We start from the raw sequence: 20,996 nt of genomic DNA on the forward strand, positions 1-20,996 counted from the left end.
TGAATTACTCTTATGTTCTCTTCCATTTTTATGATTCTATGACTATGGCAAGCACTCCCAATAAGCACAGTTAAGGATTGGCCTAAAATTGAATTTACTTGATTATTGCAAGATATGAAATTCCATTTGAGAAATATTTATCATACATAGCTGTGTATATCAATCTCATGAATGTGTTTAAAGCAGGCTTTGGAGCAGAGATGATAGACCTTGATATGACTCTGTGATTAGGTGGGGCTAAAATTGTGTGGTTTAACAAGGGGCTCCTGAGATCCATTCCACAGAGAGGTGAACGCATCAGTAAAGAGTAGTTAGTTGGTGCTTCCTTAAAGTTATCTATGGTCTGACAAAGCCCTCAAGGGGAGAACCAAAAAAGAAGTCTTGATCCTCTCCACACTCCCTGCCCCAGTGGCTGTTGCTGTGGTGGGAAGAAGAAAAATAGGTGCTTCTTTCAAGTTCTCTTAACCACTTTAAATTCAAACAGCTGGTGGGAAGAATGGAGGGAATCAGGACTTCTTGGTAAGGAAAGCATAGGGGGTTGGTGTTTTTTTCAAGTTCTCCTGGGGCGGACTGGGGCGGACTAAATGTCTGGAGAAAACCTAAAAGAACCTGTGCACTGTGGTGGGGAAGCACCAAAGAGCCACTACTATGTTTTTTTATTTGAGCAGCCATTACAAAAGGCAGGAGCTGTGCCGCAAGCCACAGAGATATCACATATTTTGGCATACATTTTTCAACATATGCACAAGTACATATGACATTGCTGAAAATTAGAGTGATAAGACATCTGTTGGCATGATGTTAGTGACATATACTAACTAATGTTTATAACTGTTTTAGCTGTGGATTCATTTCATCTCTTGACCAATGACTTCACCAACCCCCTCCAAACTCACCTCCATCCTGTAGATGTTCTTAAATACAGCCATGTAGTGGCCAACTGAGAAAAAAGGAAGTGGTAATGGAGCAGAAAGCTATGCCCCTATAGCTAATCATACAATGTCATACTCCTGGCTCCTCTGCCTTCAACCCCTGTTTTGGCCTGTCCACTACATGGCATTGTAGAAAATTAGTTATTTGGAAGGGACTGACGAGGCAGAGAGTAGTTCCACCTGTACCATCCTATCTTTTAGGCATTATGTGGTCTAGAATTTCTTCAGGGCATGGATGTATGGTGAATAGTTGTATGTCCATGTTGTTTGGTTACATGTAATTTGTATCCAGAGGAAAACATATATTATTCTGTGCTACTGATGCCAAGCTATGACAAAGTGGTTGTGGAATCACTGCATGGCATTATGAGAATGTTTCCAAATCAGTTATGACATTTATTATGGATATATTTGTTTTATAATAATTATAATTAGTTATTACGATCCTCCTTGAGCAAGGGCAATCGTTATGAAGGTGCCTTGCTGGTTTTGACTATGTATTTACAACTAAGGTGTGTGTATACCTCATTAGAAACAGAAGCTGTGTGTAGGGTTTGTGTGATTAGATTAGACATGGGGAAGTAGCATTAAACTTTATGCCAGTAGGTTATTGGATGGATGGATGGATAAATAGATAGATGAGGTGCATAAAAACAATCCAAATTGTATTTATTTGACTTAATACAAGCTCACCCAATTAGCAAGAGGTTAAGTGTAATATCTGAGATTTTTCATACTGTGAGTTCAGCAGCAGATGTGGAGTCTCTGCCTAGTTCTGGAGAAGAGCCTCATTGAGTTGGCAGGCAATTTTGCTGAATGCTGTTTGTTCAGAGTTATTGATGCTGCTTCTGAAAATTTTGTAAGCTCTGGATACCTTAAACTCTTTGTATTCCATTTAAAAAGGCTCTATGCACACATTGCTGAAAATCAGTTGCATTTGTTTTATATTTGTTTTATATATAAGTGGTGCTAGTTCGTATTCTTTTTCAAAGGTAGCTACTAGAATTTTCTTCACATGTAACATTTCAAGAGAAATTTTTGAGGAAGGTCTGTAGAATACTTATGAAGTTAAATTTAGTAGCTCCCTCCATTCCCCACGCTTTAACATCAAATATTTTAGGATTGAATGGAATACTTAACAAATATTATTGACTTTGAATTGTATCTTTGAATCAGTATTCCAAGACTCTGGTGACATTTGTCCAAAGTTGCACTGGAGCTGTGATTGTGATTGCACTAGACGCTTATTCAGAGGCCTGCAAATCCTACCTTACGTAGAAGTTGTGTCCACTGTTTTATACTTCTTTGTTTCCCTCCAGATGTCCCTCCATCTTGCCTATGTACAAGGAGTTCTAATATGACAGACCATGCCAAACAGAAAATGAGTTTTTCAGTCTCGGATGCAATTGTAGAAACACATTGCATTTTTAAAAAATCCTTGGGCATGGTCAACACAAAGGTGTCTAAATTGTGTAGCCTTCTAGAATGAAACCCTTAGCAGTTTTAGCCAAAATAGTTCATGATGAAGCATACAGGGACCAGCAGTTCAATATGGGGAGAGTTGCGCAATTGCAGTCCTTGTTTATAGTTTATCTCCAGTTTTCTGACATTTGCTCTAAAGGAGTCAAATAGGGTTCCCAGATCTGGCCTCTCCTCCCAACCAGAAATATATCAGTGGCAGTAAAAAATCTTAGGGTGAAAGCACTGTCTTGGAACTTGTGAGTCTACATTAAACCCTTGTGTCGGCAGGACCACTGACCGAAAGGTCGGTGCTTTGAATCCAGGGAGTGGGATGATCTCCCGTCTGTCAGCTCCAGCTTCCCATGCGGAGACATGAGAGAAACCTCCCAGAGGATGGTAAAACATCCAGGCGTCCCCTGGGCAACGTCCTTTCAGATGGCCAATTCTCACACACCAGAAACAACTTGCAGTTTCTCAAGTTGCTCCAGACAGACACACACACACAAAATTATTTCCTGCTCTATTAAATTGTTGCTAATTTGAATAGCATTGCCTAAAATTGTGGTTGAAAATGAATGTATTGAGCTTACTGACATGGCTAGGATTCATTCCTCAAGTCTTAAGTTTGAGAGCCCGGGATAGTCTTAACAAAGCAACCTTGGAGTGAATGGTAATAAGGTAAATATATCTTCCTATGTATTTAGCTTTCTTAGTTGTTCAAATCAACAAGAAAACAAACAAATGGCTTTCAATCAGTTGTTTTTATTTTTTAAAAACGTTTATATAAGCTTTTAAAAAACCCAAAAGAAAACTTTACCCCAAAAAAGAGGAGGAAAGATCCATGTTACAAAAATAAATTGCAGCATAAATTAGCCTATTATCTCTTTTGTAACTAACACCCAGTGAGTTCCTTTTATAGTTGAAGGCATGAAATAAACAACTTAACAGTGTTTAAACATGACATGTAACATTTTGGATATGAACAATTAAGTTTTACTAAGTATGAATCGAAGAAAATGTCCTTCTGTTTCATTTTACCCCATTCCCCCATCATTCAGAACAATTAATCCAACATTCATTTAAACAAAAAGCGACAGAAATGAAACACTTTTCAGGCTTTCACGATCCAGAAGCCATGATAGCCCAGTGTTACTTCCCAGATCAGTCTTAAATACAATAAAATATCAATGAAATGATTGAAACAAATATTCATAATTTAGAATAATGAGCTGATGGCATTGAAGTAATTCGAGGTAGATCTGTTGGAACTGTAGCAGTGTAGTGACTGTTGAAGAGCAGCCTTGACTCAAATGACAGAACAGAAAAAATGGATAGATGCTTAGCAGCAATAGGGACCCATTGACCAGGAATGTCTCATGTGTAACAGCTAAGAAAGGTTGATCAGATTTTCACTTTCCACAAATCCCTTCCTCAGAACTTGCCACAAGATAAATTCACCATATGTTACAATCTGTTTGCAAATTTCCAATCATGAACCTCTTAGGTTTGATATTTTCCCCTCTACTTACGTATGTCCAGAAGATTTCGTCATTAATTAAGTGTATTTTAGAGGCTCAGAAAAGGATACATGTAAATAAAACAGAAACATAAGCTGTTTCTTTCTTTCTGCCTGCCCATATTTTTAAATCAATGAGTCAAGTGTTATATAATGAGCTACCAAGAGTAAATCAAATGAATTTGTTATTTACATGCAAAAACATATTTATCCACTTAAACAGACGATCCTCGTTGTGGATTGTTTGGGCTGCATCTTTATGCACTTTACTATTGTTGTTTAAAAAACAAAACAAAAAACCCTTATGTGACAAAACTGTTCTACAATTATGGGCTATTTGCACCTATACATGATTGAGGCAACCTAATTGGAGGAATGTACTAGGCTTTTTGTTGCATGTTAAACTTCACTGACCTTAATTCCTGTTAATGGGTGCTTACCATGTTACCAGATTGTGTACCATGATCATTCAGGGCTAATCTCTTTACTTTACAAAAGCGGTCTATCATTTTGACATCAGTACGAGACCATTTGATACCAATTTGTTGCTAACATAAGGCACCTCAGCTTGGCACCAAATAAAATTATCTGAACAGGACAGCTAATCCCAATAAAGCATGATTAAACTGCGAGGGAAGGGGGAGCGGAACGCCTTTCAACTTGTGTGTACAGTTAAGAATCAACATTAAAGCTGAATGCCAGTCCCCAAGAACATGTTCTTTCTTTCCGCTGAAATGGACAGAGGTGACCATGTTAAAATCAATGCTGTTATTCCCCGAACTCCACGTACAGTCAAGTGCACACATGCGCTCTTGTTAAAGCAAGCCTCCCCACACACCTCAATGGAATTGGCCACGGAGCACCTTCTGGATGGGGTGGAATTCTGAGACCAAGATCCTGTTCATTCCTGGCAGTTCAAAAAATCTTGGTGGTGTGGTTAAGACTCCTGTGGGAAATTAGATCTATGTAGAACTGGATATTCCTTCAGCGGGATCCTTGAAGTCAAGGCACTATTACAGGGGGAGCTTAAAAATTGCCAGTGCCTAGGCATTGAAAAAGTAACAGACTCTATAGCAGGCATGGGCAAACTTTGGCCCTCCAGGTGTTTTGGACTTCAGTCCAAAACTCCTGGAGGGCCAAAGTTTGTCTATGCCTACTCTATAGACAGCTGCCCTTGGATTAGGAGGTATACAGTATACCACATTGCCACTACTTTCTCCTCTGGTGAAATCTGGGTCATAGGCATGCAGCAGGTAGGGGAGATGCCATTGTGGTACAGTAAGGCTCTTCTGCTTGCACCAGATTGTGGATATATTGATGTTGGAGCAGTGAAAGTGTCTGCCCGCTACATTATTATTGTCTGTTGCATGTGCGATTTGACATACAACATCTTGGCCTCAGCTCCCAAATGCACAAAGAATTGGTGACTGACATCATACTGCTGAGGTCGTATCTGTCCATTTGCTTCTTGCCTTCTTGTTTAGCTTAATAGCAACTTCTTAAAAATAAGGCATACTGATTACTGAAGTAGTAAATGCAATCCCTTTGCCCTGTTTTCCTCCTCTAAATTCATTATGACACTAGTCATTTCTTCATCCCTCTTATAAACATGTAAAGAAAATCAATCCCTTTTCAAAAATTTCCCCACAAGATATACCTGATTGTTAAATTAACCAGAAACATTTGTCCTTCACAAATGTGCTTCGCTTTAGAATATAGATATTTGTACTAGTCACAAAAATGTCAATATTATCCACCCTCTCTAGCTTTTGTTTGGGCGATGAACAACAGGGTTTTTAAATTCTGGAAATGGTTCTTCTAATGGCAATAACAAATAGTCTTCTTTCGCTAGAGAGCACGGAATACTGCACTTTGGGAAAAGGGGGATAACGTTTTACTCAGATTTAAGGTAACAATGATAATAATATATATTTAAAATACCCCTATAGCAGTGCTTTCAGATCACAGATTTCTCCTTACTGCCCTAAGCACTACCTTAAGCATCCGTCTCTTTGAACCTATGGCGCATTTAAGACGTACAATGCCACAATATCATAAAAATGGAGCTGAGAGAATTGTCTTAAGAAACAGTTAGCTTTGAAGGAATGTCTAGACAACTGTGTCAACAAATGCAAATAATTTATGCTTTTCAATTCCTTTCCAAAGGATGGCCCCATGCTGAGTGTACACAAACTCAGAAGAAAAAGGCATGTCACAATCATACGGGTTGGGAGGGTTATGGAATCACACAGAAATTCAAGCTAGTCTTGACTGGAACTTCAGGAACTGCTTTCCTGTAACAAATCGGAAGAGAATAGTCCTCGGTTTGTTTGGTCTGGGACCAACACACGTGTGTGTGAATGGTTTGCACGCTCCGGCACAAAGCACAACCCCTGTCCAGTCTTTGCTTGGTTCCATGGGGCGGATGCAAGAAAAACACTTGGTGGAATTGCACTCAATGTCTCTGAGGTGGTGACAGAAGCTCCAGTCTTTCACTACACAGTCAGGAAGAAAAATCAAAATAGTATCTCTCACACAAACCCAGTTGTGTGCAACCTCTTATTGTAACCAGCTATCTGATTTTGGAAAGACTTTTTGTCAAATACGTCTTTCACTACTCAGTTAGGAAGAAAGATCAAAATAGTTTTTCTCTCTCTCTCACACACACACACACCCAGTTGTGTGCAACCTCTTATTGTAACCAGCCATCTGATTTTGGAATCCATGTTTTTGTCAAATATATTTTAAGGCACTTTCATAGATATTTTAAATATATTTGTGTTTATAAAAATAATGTTAAGTGCTGAAGTGACATTCGTATATGCCCATCTTCCAAATTGTCTCTGTGTGTATGTACAAAATAGTACATATATACATTCACTGGACCTCTTCTATTGTTATACCTTCACGGGCGCCTTGGGTTGCTTTGTTAATTTCAGTGCCTGCAAACATTAAAAAGAACATCATCATTATAAAGGCAGGACTAAACATTATTTACTTTTAAAGTTGTTGCTTTCAAGTGTTGAAAAGCTTCCTAAGGCAGTTGTGAGAAACTCCTGCTTTGGCCACACATTTTGATGCTGAAATACCCTGGAATACAGCATGATATCAGTATCCATGATTTCACTTATTCACATTTGACAAGGCATTTTCTAGGCCCTCCAGTATGTTTCTATATGTTGGCAACGATCTGAGAAAGTCTATGGACAACAGACCCCTCAGCATGGAAAAATGGAACAAGAGCACCTCCCCATGGCCAGTGTTGAGCATTGCCTCGAGATGCTGGAGATGGAAAGGGGAAGGCCTTTACTCCTGATCTGTGTATTGTATGTTGTTGTTCACTGTGTAAAAAAACACAGAATGTTTGCCTTATATATGTAAAACTGAAATCCACTCTGAGTCCCTCCAGGGAGATAAAGCAGAATATAAATAATGTGTGTTGTTGTTGTTATTGTTGTTGTTGTTGTTATTGTTATTATTTTGAGATCATACACCTTTCATTTCGATATTATTCATGGTTTCTCTTATCCACCCAAAGTCTAGGAAGAATATAATGTTCACTGTAAATACATAAATCAACATATGCACATATATGTGGACTGCAATGTGTGAACCTTTACAAAGTTTTTTTTTGGCTTCTTCCAGTGTTCACATCACTGCTTCATAGTGCTTGGAAAAGTTACTTTTAGAGCATAACTCCCAACCTGTGCTGCAACATATGATTTTGATCTTTTCTCATGCTCCTATACTCAGAGACATGGAATTGCTTTTTTTCTGCCATTGACTGAGCTCCACTATTACTCGCAGGAATTCCCAAAATCAGGAAATTGAATTACACATCTGATATAACGTGGATACCAAAGGTCTAGTAATATTTAGGTACAACTAGAAACTGCCTGCTGTACTTTTCTAGAGGAAAAGAAGTCCTGGATTATCATTTTCCATTACAAATACTTTAGGGGCACATCTTGGTTCCTTTCTGGAGAATACAAGAGACTGGCTCACAGGATATCTAAGGCAGGCATAGCTTCTCTCCAGTGTAGCGCCAATAAGGCAATACAGGTAGAGAAAGAGTCTTCTTGCAAATGGAAAGATAGCAGTTCTCTTTTGTTAAAACACATTGTCTTTAAAATGTCCCCTTCTTTGTTTGCTTACTGAGCTTTGGTAACTCCAATGTCACTGCAAAGTCTTATCAAAGGGTAGTTGGATGGGTCTTGACTAGTGCAAATTTCTGTTAGTTTCTTGTTAAAACAGCAAAAGCAAAACTGCAGCAATCGAAACCATGTGCAAAGAAAAGGAAAAGTTATTATTGCCTTCATGTTTTGAGATTTCTACAACTTCTGATACTAATGAAAAGTTCATATGCTTATCTCAATCCTCAATGCATTGCAAAGCAAGATAAACTATATATATAATGTGTAATGTCCATTTCCTTTTTAAAAATATCTGGCAATACAGATTCTTGGATGGAAGTCAAGCAGACTGATTAACTACAACAGACAACATCACTCAAGCAAAAACTGCAAAATGGCCTTTGCTACCTTTCTGCCTTGGGTTTAATTTTACTTATATTAGGAATTAACTTAAAATTTTCAGATGCTGTTTGGCAAATAATATCTTTTATTTCGGTGTGTGTCATTTTCTGCTGCACTCCTTGCCTCTTCTTGATGAACCTCTAAATATTTAAATCCAGCTTCATGAAGCGATCATATATTGATATCATAATTAAGGAAGGATGTCAGTGGAGCTGAGTGCAGTGCCTGGATAACAGTTTTCCACCATGAGAGAAATGCCAAAACGAAGCCAAGTGCTGATAGAAAATAAACATCAAGGTGAAGATGACATGTTTACTTTCAAAGCAGGAGACCATTATTCAGGCATGACATCAAAATCTATTGTAATTATTGGTCCTGAAAAACAACAACAAAATCTTCCTGATTTACAAAAATAATAATATTCTCATATAATTAGAAAAAATATGCTTGGGAAGGTAACCTAGAAGACCAGAAGAAGAAGATTTGCATGGCAAAATGACAAATGATCAAAATAAACCTGCCAGACACAATAGACTGATTAAGCTCAAAAAGCCGTGATTGGAGACCAATCATGGGTACATTCAGAGAAAAGAAGCAGACCCCCTACTGTTTGCGGGGAGGGAATAAAACAATTCACATTGGATATTCTGAAACTTTCCTGCCTGGGTGAATGAAAAGATGGGTGAAACGAGCGTTGGCAGGGGAGATTCCCACTGGAGAAGATTTTTGGGCTCCCTGGTTGGACTCACAAAGTTGTGTCTTGGGAAATACCATTTGAGCTGTCAAACAAGTGGATGGATCATTACATCTCATGCATATGCATATTTATCTCTGGAATGAATGGGAGACACTTGTGATGTTATCCCATTGTTACAGTATTTTAATTAAATATCTTTTAGCTACAACTAAGCTGGAAATTAGTAAAACCAAGAAGACTCTATCATCTCTCAGGAAAATTGACCCAGAAAAGCCCCCCCCCCCCCAATCCCACCGCCTTCAAGTCTTTGGGAACTGCCCTTATCTATGCTGTGGAAAAACACACACTTTAATCTTCAAATTACTTTATCAACTTATGCTCATGTTAAGCAATGCAAGATAACAATGGGGAAATACATCAGAATGTTGTGAATCTCTCAGGGTCACATTTTTTCAAAACCAAGCCTGATTTCCCACTCTATAGATTGGTATGACAATAGGGTTAATTTTGACACTGTAACCCAGCCTTCTCAAACTTGAGGCTCTTCAGAATTTTTGGATTCAACTCCTATCATTCCTAAATGCTGGTCATGCCGATGAGGGCTGATGCCGAACTGCAGTCCAAATAATTTGCCCTTATTGTCACCAATTCTTACCTTTTGTCTAGAAATCATCCAGGATTTTATTGTCGGCACTAAGACGCTGCCTAGGAGGATCTGAGCCGGGTGATAGATGAGTAAAGGGACAGAAATTAAGGATAGGTGTTCATAGCCTTCAAAGACGATCTTCAGCATTGGTATTCCTGTGGACAAAAAGACAGCTAAATTTAAGAATGCTTTGATGCGTTTTCTGTGATGAGGGTCACAGGGAAGCATTTTACTTTTTTAAACATTTCACTAGGATTTCAAAGAAAAAGACCTTCCCGCCCTCTTCTTACCAAAAGGCAGTTCACAAGGATAGAAGACATAGTAGTATCTTGTAAGAGACAGAAGAACACGACTGAGTACACGATAATGCCACTCTGAAGAAAAGAGGTGAAACCAAGAATACTATAGAGATCCCATATACAATACAAATTATTACCCATCCTTTGGGACTCAATGCAAATATGTACACCACTAAATGACCACTGCAGGGCAATATAGTTTCTTCCAATACTTGCTATGAATTACCTTTGTGCCAAATTACTTATGACCTCTACTGCTATTTACAATCCACACATTTATGTTACATTGGCTTCTCTCAGTAAAATATTCTTACATTTCTGGGCTGATAAAGAATGGATTGCAATCAATTTGGTAAGAGAAGAATGTTAGCAAAGTTTTGCTATACGTCAATCATCAATCACTGCTGTCAGTTTAATAATGTACAAAACGCTTTTTCTGAACCATTCTTCAGCAGAGCCAAGAAGGAAGGTATACTGTAATATTGCGGTTTCTATTCAAGTAAATTTTTATTGTGAAACCTCTTTTCAAAAAAAAAAAAAATACATTAAAAAGTGGGGGAACAATCGTAGGGATAGGAAAGTAGGAAAGGATAGAACAACTCTATGGGTCTATCTACTCTATACTATGTGTCTGTTTCCAGGGATAATGGGGTACGGGGAACCGGGGGGGGGGGTGAGGGGTTTCGTCAACTTCCAATCTCCTCCTTTGCGGTCTATACTTTTCGCATCATTAATATTCACTGTGGCATCCCCTACTCTTGTCTAGACCTTGCTTTATATCATTCTTACTTTCTCTTCTAGATCGTTATTATCATTTTCATTTTCCTTTGCAACATATATTTCTTTAATGATGACCAGTCTGTTTGCATTTCATTCCTTGGAAGTGTTTTAGTGTTTGAGTCAGTACGTCCATGTTCATAATATCCATTATCTTCAAAATCCATTGATCTATTGTTGGTTTCTCCTTTGATCTCCACACCTTGGCATAATTGATCCTGGCCGCCGTTGATAGGAAGTGAAAGAGTTTCTCTTTGTTTTCAGCCATTTTATCATCGATTATACCCAGCAAGTAGTATTCTGGCTTCAATCGAATTTTTACCTTTAAGATTTTCTGTGTCTCTTCATGAATCTCTGACCAATATTTCTTAGCCATTCTGCAGTTCCACCACATGTGTATAAATGTCCCCGTTTTTTCTTCGCATTTCCAACATTTGTCACTCAGTTTTGGGTACATTTTCGCCAATTTTTGGGGTGTAATGTACCACCTATACATCATCTTGATCCAATTTTCTGTAATATTGCGGTTTCTGAAAGCATCTTTTAATTTAATTCAGTGGTTTTTAAAAAAATAAAAAATTATGAAACTCTTTAAAATCAGGCACCATGTATTTACAATCCTTTCAACTGACTGGCTTGTAAATTTAAAAAGCTTGGAATCAGGAGAATGATGTTACTTGAGAAATAACCCAAATATTTGTATGTGCTTTTGATTCTGCTGGCTTTCATCCAGGAGATGATATGGGAGTGTTTGAAAAGCTCCTCCTGGATATTTCACCCCACAGTTTTTGTTAATATAACTCTGGAACATGATCTATGATTCAAACAGCAGTGACAAAAACAAATGTCATGATAGCCAAAATAGGAAAGCACAGAAAATAAAATTAAATCCTTAAAATGGGCAGGAAATAAGATGCTAAGCAAAAAGGATATGGTTATCTTTGTTTTTTCTGTCCAGTTTTGTTATAACTTAAAATGCACACATCTGATGTAAAGGCACATGATAGGAACACCAACATTAAATGTGCTCAGTATAAATTTGCACAGTGTATAACTAATTGAGGAGCCTCCGGTGGTGCAGCCCATTAAACCTCTGAGCTGCTGAACTTGCTGACTGAAAGGTCAGCAGTTCGAATCGGAGGAGCAGGGTGAGCTCCTGCTGTTAGCCCTAGCTTCTGCCAACCTAGCAGTTCGAAAATATGCAACTGTGAGTAGATCAATAGGTATTGCTCTGGCGGGAAGATAACGGCGCTCCATGCAGTCATGGCAACCACATGATCTTGGAGGTGTCTACGGACAATGCCAGCTCTTTGGCTTAGAAATGGAGATGAGCACCAACCCCCATAGTTAGACACAACTAGACTTAATGTCAGGGGAAAACCTTTACCTTTACTATTATCTAATTGAAACACACAAGAACACTTTTGAAAAGACTGAATTTTAGAAAATGGATCATGTTGTTTCACTAGATCAGCCATACATGTGTCATTATCTGTTTTTAAGGGCTGCTTTAAGAGTTTTCTAGGGAAAGCAGTTGGACCTCCTGTTCAAACGGGATTTCCAGTATAATCACATCTAGTCTGATGGTTCAACAGAAGACAAGCATGGAGAATGAAGAAGTTCAACTGCGGCTTCAACAATGTTTCAGCTGTTTTTTAATTCATGGGCTCAGAGAGACAGAGCATAGGATCATGCTGTGATCTTCAGTACAACTCTTAGTCCACTTTGTCCACTTTGCTATCTCCAGAGGAGGTATGTAAAAAAGGGGACTAGACCTTTTAGTTTGAAGGGGAATTGACGATGGACAAGCAACCAATGACAGACAGTTGGCTCAGAGCATTAGTAGTTCCCTTTAGTTCAATCAGTTTAAGAAAAAGCAAGTTTCTTGTATTTAACATCCCACTTCTACTGCAAGGTCCTATCTTGGGTAGCCCAAAAGTTAGGCTAATCTACTTGCAACTAAGGCTACATCCAAGGAAAACTATTAGCCCCTCTGATGGTACCCAAGGTAACACATATGTCCCCCACTTTTTCCCCTTGCAATTGCTCCCCACGCTTCCCTTCTAAGCAAGACCCTAAGGAAGAAGTATGCTGAACTTCACTACACATAGTCACCTACAATATATATATATATAGATAGATAGATAGATAGATAGATAGATAGATAGATAGATAGAGAGAGTAGGTGACCATGTGTAGTGAAGTTCAGCATACTGCTTCCTTAGGGTCTTGCTTAAAAGAGAAGTGTGGGGAGCGGGGACTATATATATCAAAACCATAGAAGATAAGAGGCATTTTCAAAGACATTTAAATTTGGGTCTCTTTCCATTGCTGCAGCCACAGAAAATGAAGCAAATACATTTTAATGCTCCAAGGTACCGATTCTGTGTCACCATGGTTGACAGGATCCAAGCAGGCTTAAGGAGATGGCATTTGGCTTTATGGAAGTGAGCACTCTGCACGCATTTGCAATTTTACAGGGACTTTAAGCTGTCATGCTGAAAAATGTTTATAAAACATTAATCAAAAATGCCTCTTTAATACAATGCATTGTCTGAAAGATGTTAGGAAGCACACATTGTAAATGGATTCTTTTTTCTGACTAAAGTAATTTCTACCAAAAGCATTTCCCCACTGTTGTACAAGTACACAGCGAGGATAGATAAAGAGCACTTTCTCAGCACATTACTACCTGATCCAAACACTTGGGAAATCACTAATGTACAGCACGCCATATTTCCATGTCACACATGACACATTTGTCTAAAATTACCCAACAGAGTTTGACATTGCAGCCTATTCTATCGCAGAGCTTTCAACTGACATCTGCCAAGCAAGAACTTCAAGTAAGAGCTTTCTTTTTCTAGCAAGGAGCCAAGAGTTTTCTTTTATCTAATACCCAGGATGGAAAGGATAAAACAGTGAAAACAAGAGCTCAGGTTCCCCCCTCCCCATTCACACTCTTGATTTAATATGTTATACTCCCTGAATTTCTGTACTTTCCTCACCGCAGCATGTGTCACTTGCTGCTTGCAGAGAACTTTTCTTTGTGGATATCAAAACATTTGTTCTTCCTCATACAAATCAGATTCCTCAAATTATTGCTAGATGCCATTCTTAACTAATGTCAATATTAAGATTTCTTTTCCCTAAGCAGATATTTATCAACAGTTTATCTTAGAATCAAGTGTTATATTACTGAATCACACTCAAAACTACTTTTATCTGCACAGTCATATGTATCTTACTTAAAGACATATACTGAGCATAAGAGGAAGAGATAAAGTTTTTTTTATCTACAACATAGGGTGTTTGTGCAAAGCTTCCTGTGGAATAATAGCTTGCCATGGTTTTTTCTCTCTTATAATAAGGAGGAAGATTATACAAAAGCAGGTAAACCCACTAAAAGTTATTTCCTTGCAGCCTCTTGTATTTTTGTCACTAGAAGAAGAGATCCATTGGACTATCTAAATTGCAATAATCCCAGACTTGTAGCAGTGGAAAATGTCTCTTGCATAGACAGGATTGTACATGATTGTAATGGGCCACAACCCATTTAGAAAACTAGAACTACAAAGAAAGAAAGGAAGAAAGAGAAGGTTAGAACATTATCCTTCAGCTACACCCTGCTTTGTTTTGTGTTCACTGTACTAAGCAATGTGACAAAAGCATGCAACTTGCACAGTTCTGTTCTGCAGCAAGATATTATTGTTCATTTGAGCCACAATTGCCAGTGTGGATACTTGACCTTGCCTTTATTTTCAAACTGCCAGGCTCTGGAATGATACTGGGCTTGTCCCTAACTCCTGTATACTTTCCAGCTTCAAGGTAGAAGAAGACAAGCCTTCCTTACATATGTACAGAATTCAAAGATATAGCTGTGTTAGTCTGGAATATCAGCACAGAAAAGGATCTTGTAGCAGCTTTAAAACTAACTGAGAGGAAGGAGTTGGTAGCATAAGTTTTTGTAGACATAACTCTACTTCATCAGGTAACAACAACAACAACAACAACTTTATTCTTATATCCTGCCTCATCTCCCCAAAGAGAATCGGGGCAGCTCACATGGGGACCAAGTCCAGCAATATACAATAAAATAAACCCAGATAAATACCTTTAAAACAAGACATAAAGCCATAAGCATAAAATATACATTAAAACATACTCAAAACTGATAGAAATGAAATGAGGGTCTGCCTCCAGGGGCAAACCAAGGATCACCTAAGTAAGCAAGTCCATTTTACAGGCAGGGAGGGGGTTTGACGAAGTAAAACCATTTCCTCCTATTTTCCGGTTATTCCCGCCACCCATTATAGCTGTCGTAGAAACAACTCTCCTTTATAAAATGAGAAGGGGGGGGGGCATAACCAGTGAAAACAAGGGAAATGGTTTTCCTCCTTCAACTCCCCCCTCCTGTAAAATGGACTATTCTTCTCCTTCTAGTGCCCCCTTTTGGTCTCTCCCCAGATAATGGAATACAGTGTCCCCCCGACTTATCGCGGGGGTTACGTTCCAGTACTACCCGGGAAAAGTGAAAATCTCTGAAGTAGGGACACTATATTTGTGTTGTTTACAATCTCACTGATGCTGTCCGACTGTGTTGTTTACAATCTCACGAAGCTGCTTCAGCCTCCTTTTCTCTCCCTCCGGCTTCTCATTCCTTCCTTCCTTAGGCTTCTCCTTAGGAAGCAAGAAGAGAGGAAGGAAGGAAAAACCATAATTTTAATAGTTTATTATATTCTTTTAGTGTTTATTGAAAAACCGCAATATCAGCGAATCCGCGAAAAGCGAACCGCGAAGTAGTAAGGGAACACTGTAATACCTTTTTTGGTATTTCTGTTTTTTTAACATTTAGAAGTAACATGTCACTAGTATATTGATTAATACAATTTTATAGCATTCACACATAACGTATATTAATACTACCAAATTAAAATGTTGAATTAATACCAATGCTATTATATTGGCTGTATTATGAATATTTCCAACACTTGGTAAAAGCCATAAAGCACCATAATGTGTATCACACGATAATGACACAAACATGTTTTATCACATTTTATTGACAAGAAAGCTCAAAATGGGGAAGAATGCTTCTGGAAGGGACCCTGAATTTTTCTACAAGGATTATGTCCTGAGATAAAACCCTGAACGAGATTGCAATTTGGAAAAAAATCACAAGTGGGCTTATATTGAGGAGACCTTACAATCAATCCGGAATTTAACATTATTGCATCTTGAAAATCTATTGTAAAAAGCTACTTCTCATACAAAACAATCAGCAAAAGAAAAACAAATTTCTTTTTTGACTTTGCTTCTGCTGATATAGATGTTTTTAAAGAAACAAAAAGAATACACTTTCCTTTTCTTTTTTCAAAGGTTTTTCTTGACCTTTCTTTTTTAAGGTTTCATATGAGAGTTGTGACTGTCTTTTGCCCACAGAGAGGTTCTCTAACAGTAACAATTTCGAATCCCAGACTAACTGCAAGGCCATTTTAACACCTGGGAAAAACAAGGGAAGACACACTGTTCTTATGTTTTTGATTGACATGGGTGTCAGTCCCTCAGGTCATTGGTTGACAATGTTCACATAACCACAGAAAAGGTGCATAACGTAATACATAACCTAACACTTCCTTGGTAAATAAAAATAAGGAAAATATAGAAGAGCATTTTTTCCAAATGGGCTTTCACAGCTTGGAAATGATATTTAATGGCTAGCCAGAGTAATCTCTCCAGATGCTAACTATGAAACATTTAATGCCAACATCTGAAGACGCTTACCTCCAATTCAAAAAACACCTACACCTGCCTGACTGTGTTGTACCAGCAATTAGTAACAAAGAATTAAAAAATGAATCAGTCTCTATGAGATTGACTTGAAAAGCAGTGTAAAAAAAGCAATGTAAAAAAGTGATCTCTAAACTGGGATCTCTGAAGCATTAGGTGATTACGGTTTAGTACTACTTAGACTGACTATTTCAGTTAATATGGATTATATACGCAGCCCTTACATCTACCTCAAGCATGTATTTTACTTCATCACTAAGAAAGCAATCGGCACTTTGTAATATTAAAAAAATGAGAGACTAGGCAGGGAAATCTTGGCCTGATAAAGCCTTTACTTATCTGCGAGCAGTAATTACATTCACCAAGAATGTGGTGTTATCTGGCGTATGGAAACCTAAGGCCACAGTCTTGAGCAACAGCAAAAGTGATCCACTTGGACCATACTTAAATGACAAGGCTTCCAGCTTTAATTCTTCAAGAATAACAAAACATATGTAAAGAGAGCTCAAGTGGATTTTGAGCAATTTACATTACTTTAGAAAATGAAGGTGTTAAATGTTGAAAGAAACAGCATTTTTTTCTGGAACATGGCTATACAGCCTGGAAAACACACAGATTCAATTAACTGGAATATTTCAGGAGCTTCTGGGAGTTAGAATTCAAAAATGTGAATTGATCTAAGTAATGGTTCTCAGTTACAGAGTCAAGGTCGGCCAGGACTACAGGTGGCTAATGGTCCTTCCCACTCCAATTCACAACTACTGATCTAGAGGGGCCAGCTGTTGTTTCCAATTACACATACACACAAACATAGAAAGACCCTGGTCTTTACATTAGGCAATCTGTAATTTATATGCAGTGATCTAGGATTGCTTTACACTTGGTCTTCTCTAATGGCATCATTTTTAAAAGTATGTCGACTATTTCATAAGTTGGAAGCTGGAAACTCATCTCAGAAACATGAAAAATGACATGCATAGATATTATATTCAAAAATCAATGAAGAGAGGAAAATCCAGACTGATTTATGTCCACTGAGAAGATGTGGGGTGGTTTTAAGTCTGCTAACAAAATGTGGGATGGCCTCCTCTTCCATCTTGCATTAACCACAGCATTGCACCAACATGTTTTCAAACACCTTCAGTGCTCTCCAGTCTGTTTGTAGGAAATATCTGTAGCACATACCAGCTTGGGATAAAGGAATCTTGAGTTATGATCAAACTGGGAATTCTCCACAGGTGACCTATCAACAGTGTGCTAGGTATAATGCAATTTTTAAAGTAGACAAATTAACTTTAACTATGCTTCTGGTAAAAGAGAAAGTGGGAAAGTCTCCTGTGCCATTATCATTTTACATCTGGATTTTTTTAAAGGGAGATATATATAAAGAGGTATGAATATGCTGCTGTCAGGGAAAACCTGCACTCTGGTTTTTAGTGTCTGATCCAATTAAGTGTACATCTGGGAAGACACACAACCAAATAAATAATTGGAGAGGAGCAACTCTGAAATGACAATTATTATTCATCGATCCCTTTTTGCAAGTTGAGATTGAGAGATGTAAACTTCAAGTGAATGTGATCTCCTGGGTGAGATTCTTCAGTTCAAACACAGTAAACAACTGTTGTTCTCTGATGCACATTTTAGTACTGCTGCAGGCAAGCTTCCTAAATATTAATTCAAAACCTACTACAAGCAGACTGTGGAGATGAACTGAGAGTGTTAGGAAAACACTCCGGCACTGGTTTTCTTGTCCGCATCAAAGGTCTAATTGAGAGTGCCTCTGTTTCGGGTCTAACAATTAACGTGCCCAATATCATACACTCTTAATCCTAGTCACCTTATCATGCATCTATGGCTTCTTTACTTTGAAACATCTTCCCAATTGATGCATTCTTTGTCACTCTCTGCAACCCTACATTGCTGTAGTGGTTATAATAGTGATTAGTCCAGCAGGGTAAGAACTGTCAGTAAGAAGTCACAGTGGGAATGCTACTCCTCGAATAGATTTGCACCTTGGAGCAAGAAGGTCATTTAATACAGCTACTGAATTAACACCTATGTGCACAAACTGAGCAGTGAAAGACAGTGTATTCCTACTCTTTAATCCTCTTGATGGCAAAACATCAACTGCTCTTTAGCACTGGATCGGAAGTAGAATCATAGAATCATAGAATAGTAGAGTTGGAAGAGACCTCATGGGCCATCCACTCCAACCCCCGCTAAGAAGCAGGAAATTGCATTCAAAGCACCCCCGATAGATGGCCATCCAGCCTCTGCTTAAAAGCCTCCAAAGAAGGAGCCTCCACCACAGTCCGGGGGAGAGAGTTCCACTGCCAAACAGCCCTCACAGTGAGGAAGTTCTTCCTGATGTTCAGGTGGAATCTCCTTTCCTGTAGTTTGAAGCCATTGTTCCGTGTCCTAGTCTGCAGGGCAGCAGAAAACAAGCTTGCTCCCTCCTCCCTATGACTTCCCCTCACATATTTGTACATGGCTATCATGTCTCCTCTCAGCCTTCTCTTTTGTAGGCTAAACATGCCTAGTTCTTTAAGCTGCTCCTCATAGGGCTTGTTCTCCAGACCTTTGATCATTTTAGTCGCCCTCCTCTGGACGCTTTCCAGCTTGTCAATATCTCCCTTCAACTGTGGTGCCCAGAATTGGACACAGTATTCCAGGTGTGGTCTGACCAAGGCAGAATAGAGGGGGAGCAGGACTTCTCTGGATCTAGACGCTATACCCCTATTGATGCAGGCCAGAATCCCGTTGGCTTTTTTAGCTGCCGCATCACATTGTTGACTCATGTTTAACTTGTTGTCCACGAGGACTCCAAGGTCTTTTTCGCACACACTGCTGTCAAGCCAGGCGTCCCCCATTCTGTATCTTTGATTTCCATTTTTTCTGCCGAAGTGAAGTATCTTGCATTTGTCCCTGTTGAACTTCATTTTGTTAGTTTCGGCCCATCTCTCTAGTCTGTCAAGATCGTTTTGAATTCTGCTCCTGTCTTCTGGAGTGTTAGCTATCCCTCCTAGTTTTGTGTCGTCTGCAAACTTGATGATCGTGCCTTCTAACCCTTCGTCTAAGTCGTTAATAAAGATGTTGAACAGAACCGGGCCCAGGACGGAGCCCTGCGGCACTCCACTTGTCACTTCTTTCCATGATGAAGACGACGCATTGGTGAGCACCCTTTGGGTTCGTTCGCTTAGCCAATTACAGATCCACCTAACCGTAGTTTTGTCTAGCCCACATTTTACTAGTTTGTTTGCCAGAAGGTCGTGGGGGACTTTGTCGAAGGCCTTACTGAAATCTAGGTAGGCTACATCCACAGCAGAGGAGTCTCTTTGACCATTTCACCACTTCTTTTTATTTCCTTTGATTAAATCAGTGGTTCCCAACCTGTGGTCTGTAGACCATCAGTGGTCCCCAAGAACTAAAATATGGCCTCACTGTTACTATACCAATGCAACGAGAATGACTCACAAAACCCTCTTATAGTGCTGAGGCAACGGGGATATTGGGAGGGGAGAGGCTGACTACCCACCGGAGCTGTTCCATATGGCGCCTGGAATCGGAAGTGCCTTGGTGTCTTTGTTTTTATGCCTGTTCCTGGGATTATTTGGGGTGACAATTCAGAAAATTGCATTGGATAGACCACATCAATTCTAGATTATTAAATATGGTTTTCTGTGGGCGGGCAGATGGTGACTACTGGATGGCATATGCCCTGTATCAGAAACTAGAGCTGATGTGGTCTATCCAATGCAATTTTCTGAATTGCATAAATAACAAAACCAAATCTAAAGTTGATTAGAAACTGATTCATATTCCTTTTGGTAGTAACGTTGGAGAGTGGTCCATGGTCAAAGTGGTCCCTGGTCAAAAAAGGTTAGGAACCACTGGATTAAACAGAGCACATATATTTTCCAAAGAGATTTTTTTCTTGTAGGAAAACAGATTCCACTTAAACATTAGGAAGAATTTCCTGACAGTAAGAGATGTTTGATTGTGAAATATGCTGCCTTGGGCTGTGGTGTAGCCTCCCTCTCTGGAGGTGTTTAAGCAGAGGCTAGATGGCCATTTGTTGAGAATGCTTTGATTGTATTTTTATGCATGGCAGAGGACTGGATTAGTTGGTCTCGTTATCTCTTTCCATTTCTCTGGTGCATATGTGTGGTTGTACCATGGAGCTATAGAGCTATATGGTTACGCAGATTGTGGCAACACAGCAATGTGGTTACTTGGACACCTGCCTACTCCTTTACCCACACCTCCAGCTGCCATTTCAAGTAGTGAATGAGGGGAAAGTATGGGGAAATTGACACAAAAGGGTTGGACATGCTACCACA

At 39.0% G+C, this 20,996-nt stretch overlaps 1 protein-coding gene across 3 annotated transcripts in view; it reads right to left on the reverse strand.

Moving 5' to 3' along the window:
• Nucleotides 1-3,135: 3,135 nt before the first annotated feature.
• Nucleotides 3,136-20,996, reverse strand: part of slc10a7 (solute carrier family 10 member 7) — a 183,403-nt gene continuing 165,542 nt past the window's right edge. For all 3 annotated transcript variants that reach the window (XM_062980930.1, XM_062980929.1, XM_016994091.2), the window contains 2 exons: nucleotides 9,797-9,942; nucleotides 3,136-6,851 (listed from right to left, as the gene is read on the reverse strand). In XM_062980930.1, coding sequence (XP_062837000.1) covers nucleotides 6,807-6,851; nucleotides 9,797-9,942 — 191 coding nt within the window. In that variant the 3' untranslated portion in view covers nucleotides 3,136-6,806. The remainder of the gene's footprint in view (nucleotides 6,852-9,796; nucleotides 9,943-20,996) is intronic.

Source organism: Anolis carolinensis, chromosome 5 (assembly GCF_035594765.1).
Source record: "Anolis carolinensis isolate JA03-04 chromosome 5, rAnoCar3.1.pri, whole genome shotgun sequence".
Taxonomy (NCBI): Eukaryota; Metazoa; Chordata; class Lepidosauria; order Squamata; family Dactyloidae; genus Anolis; species Anolis carolinensis.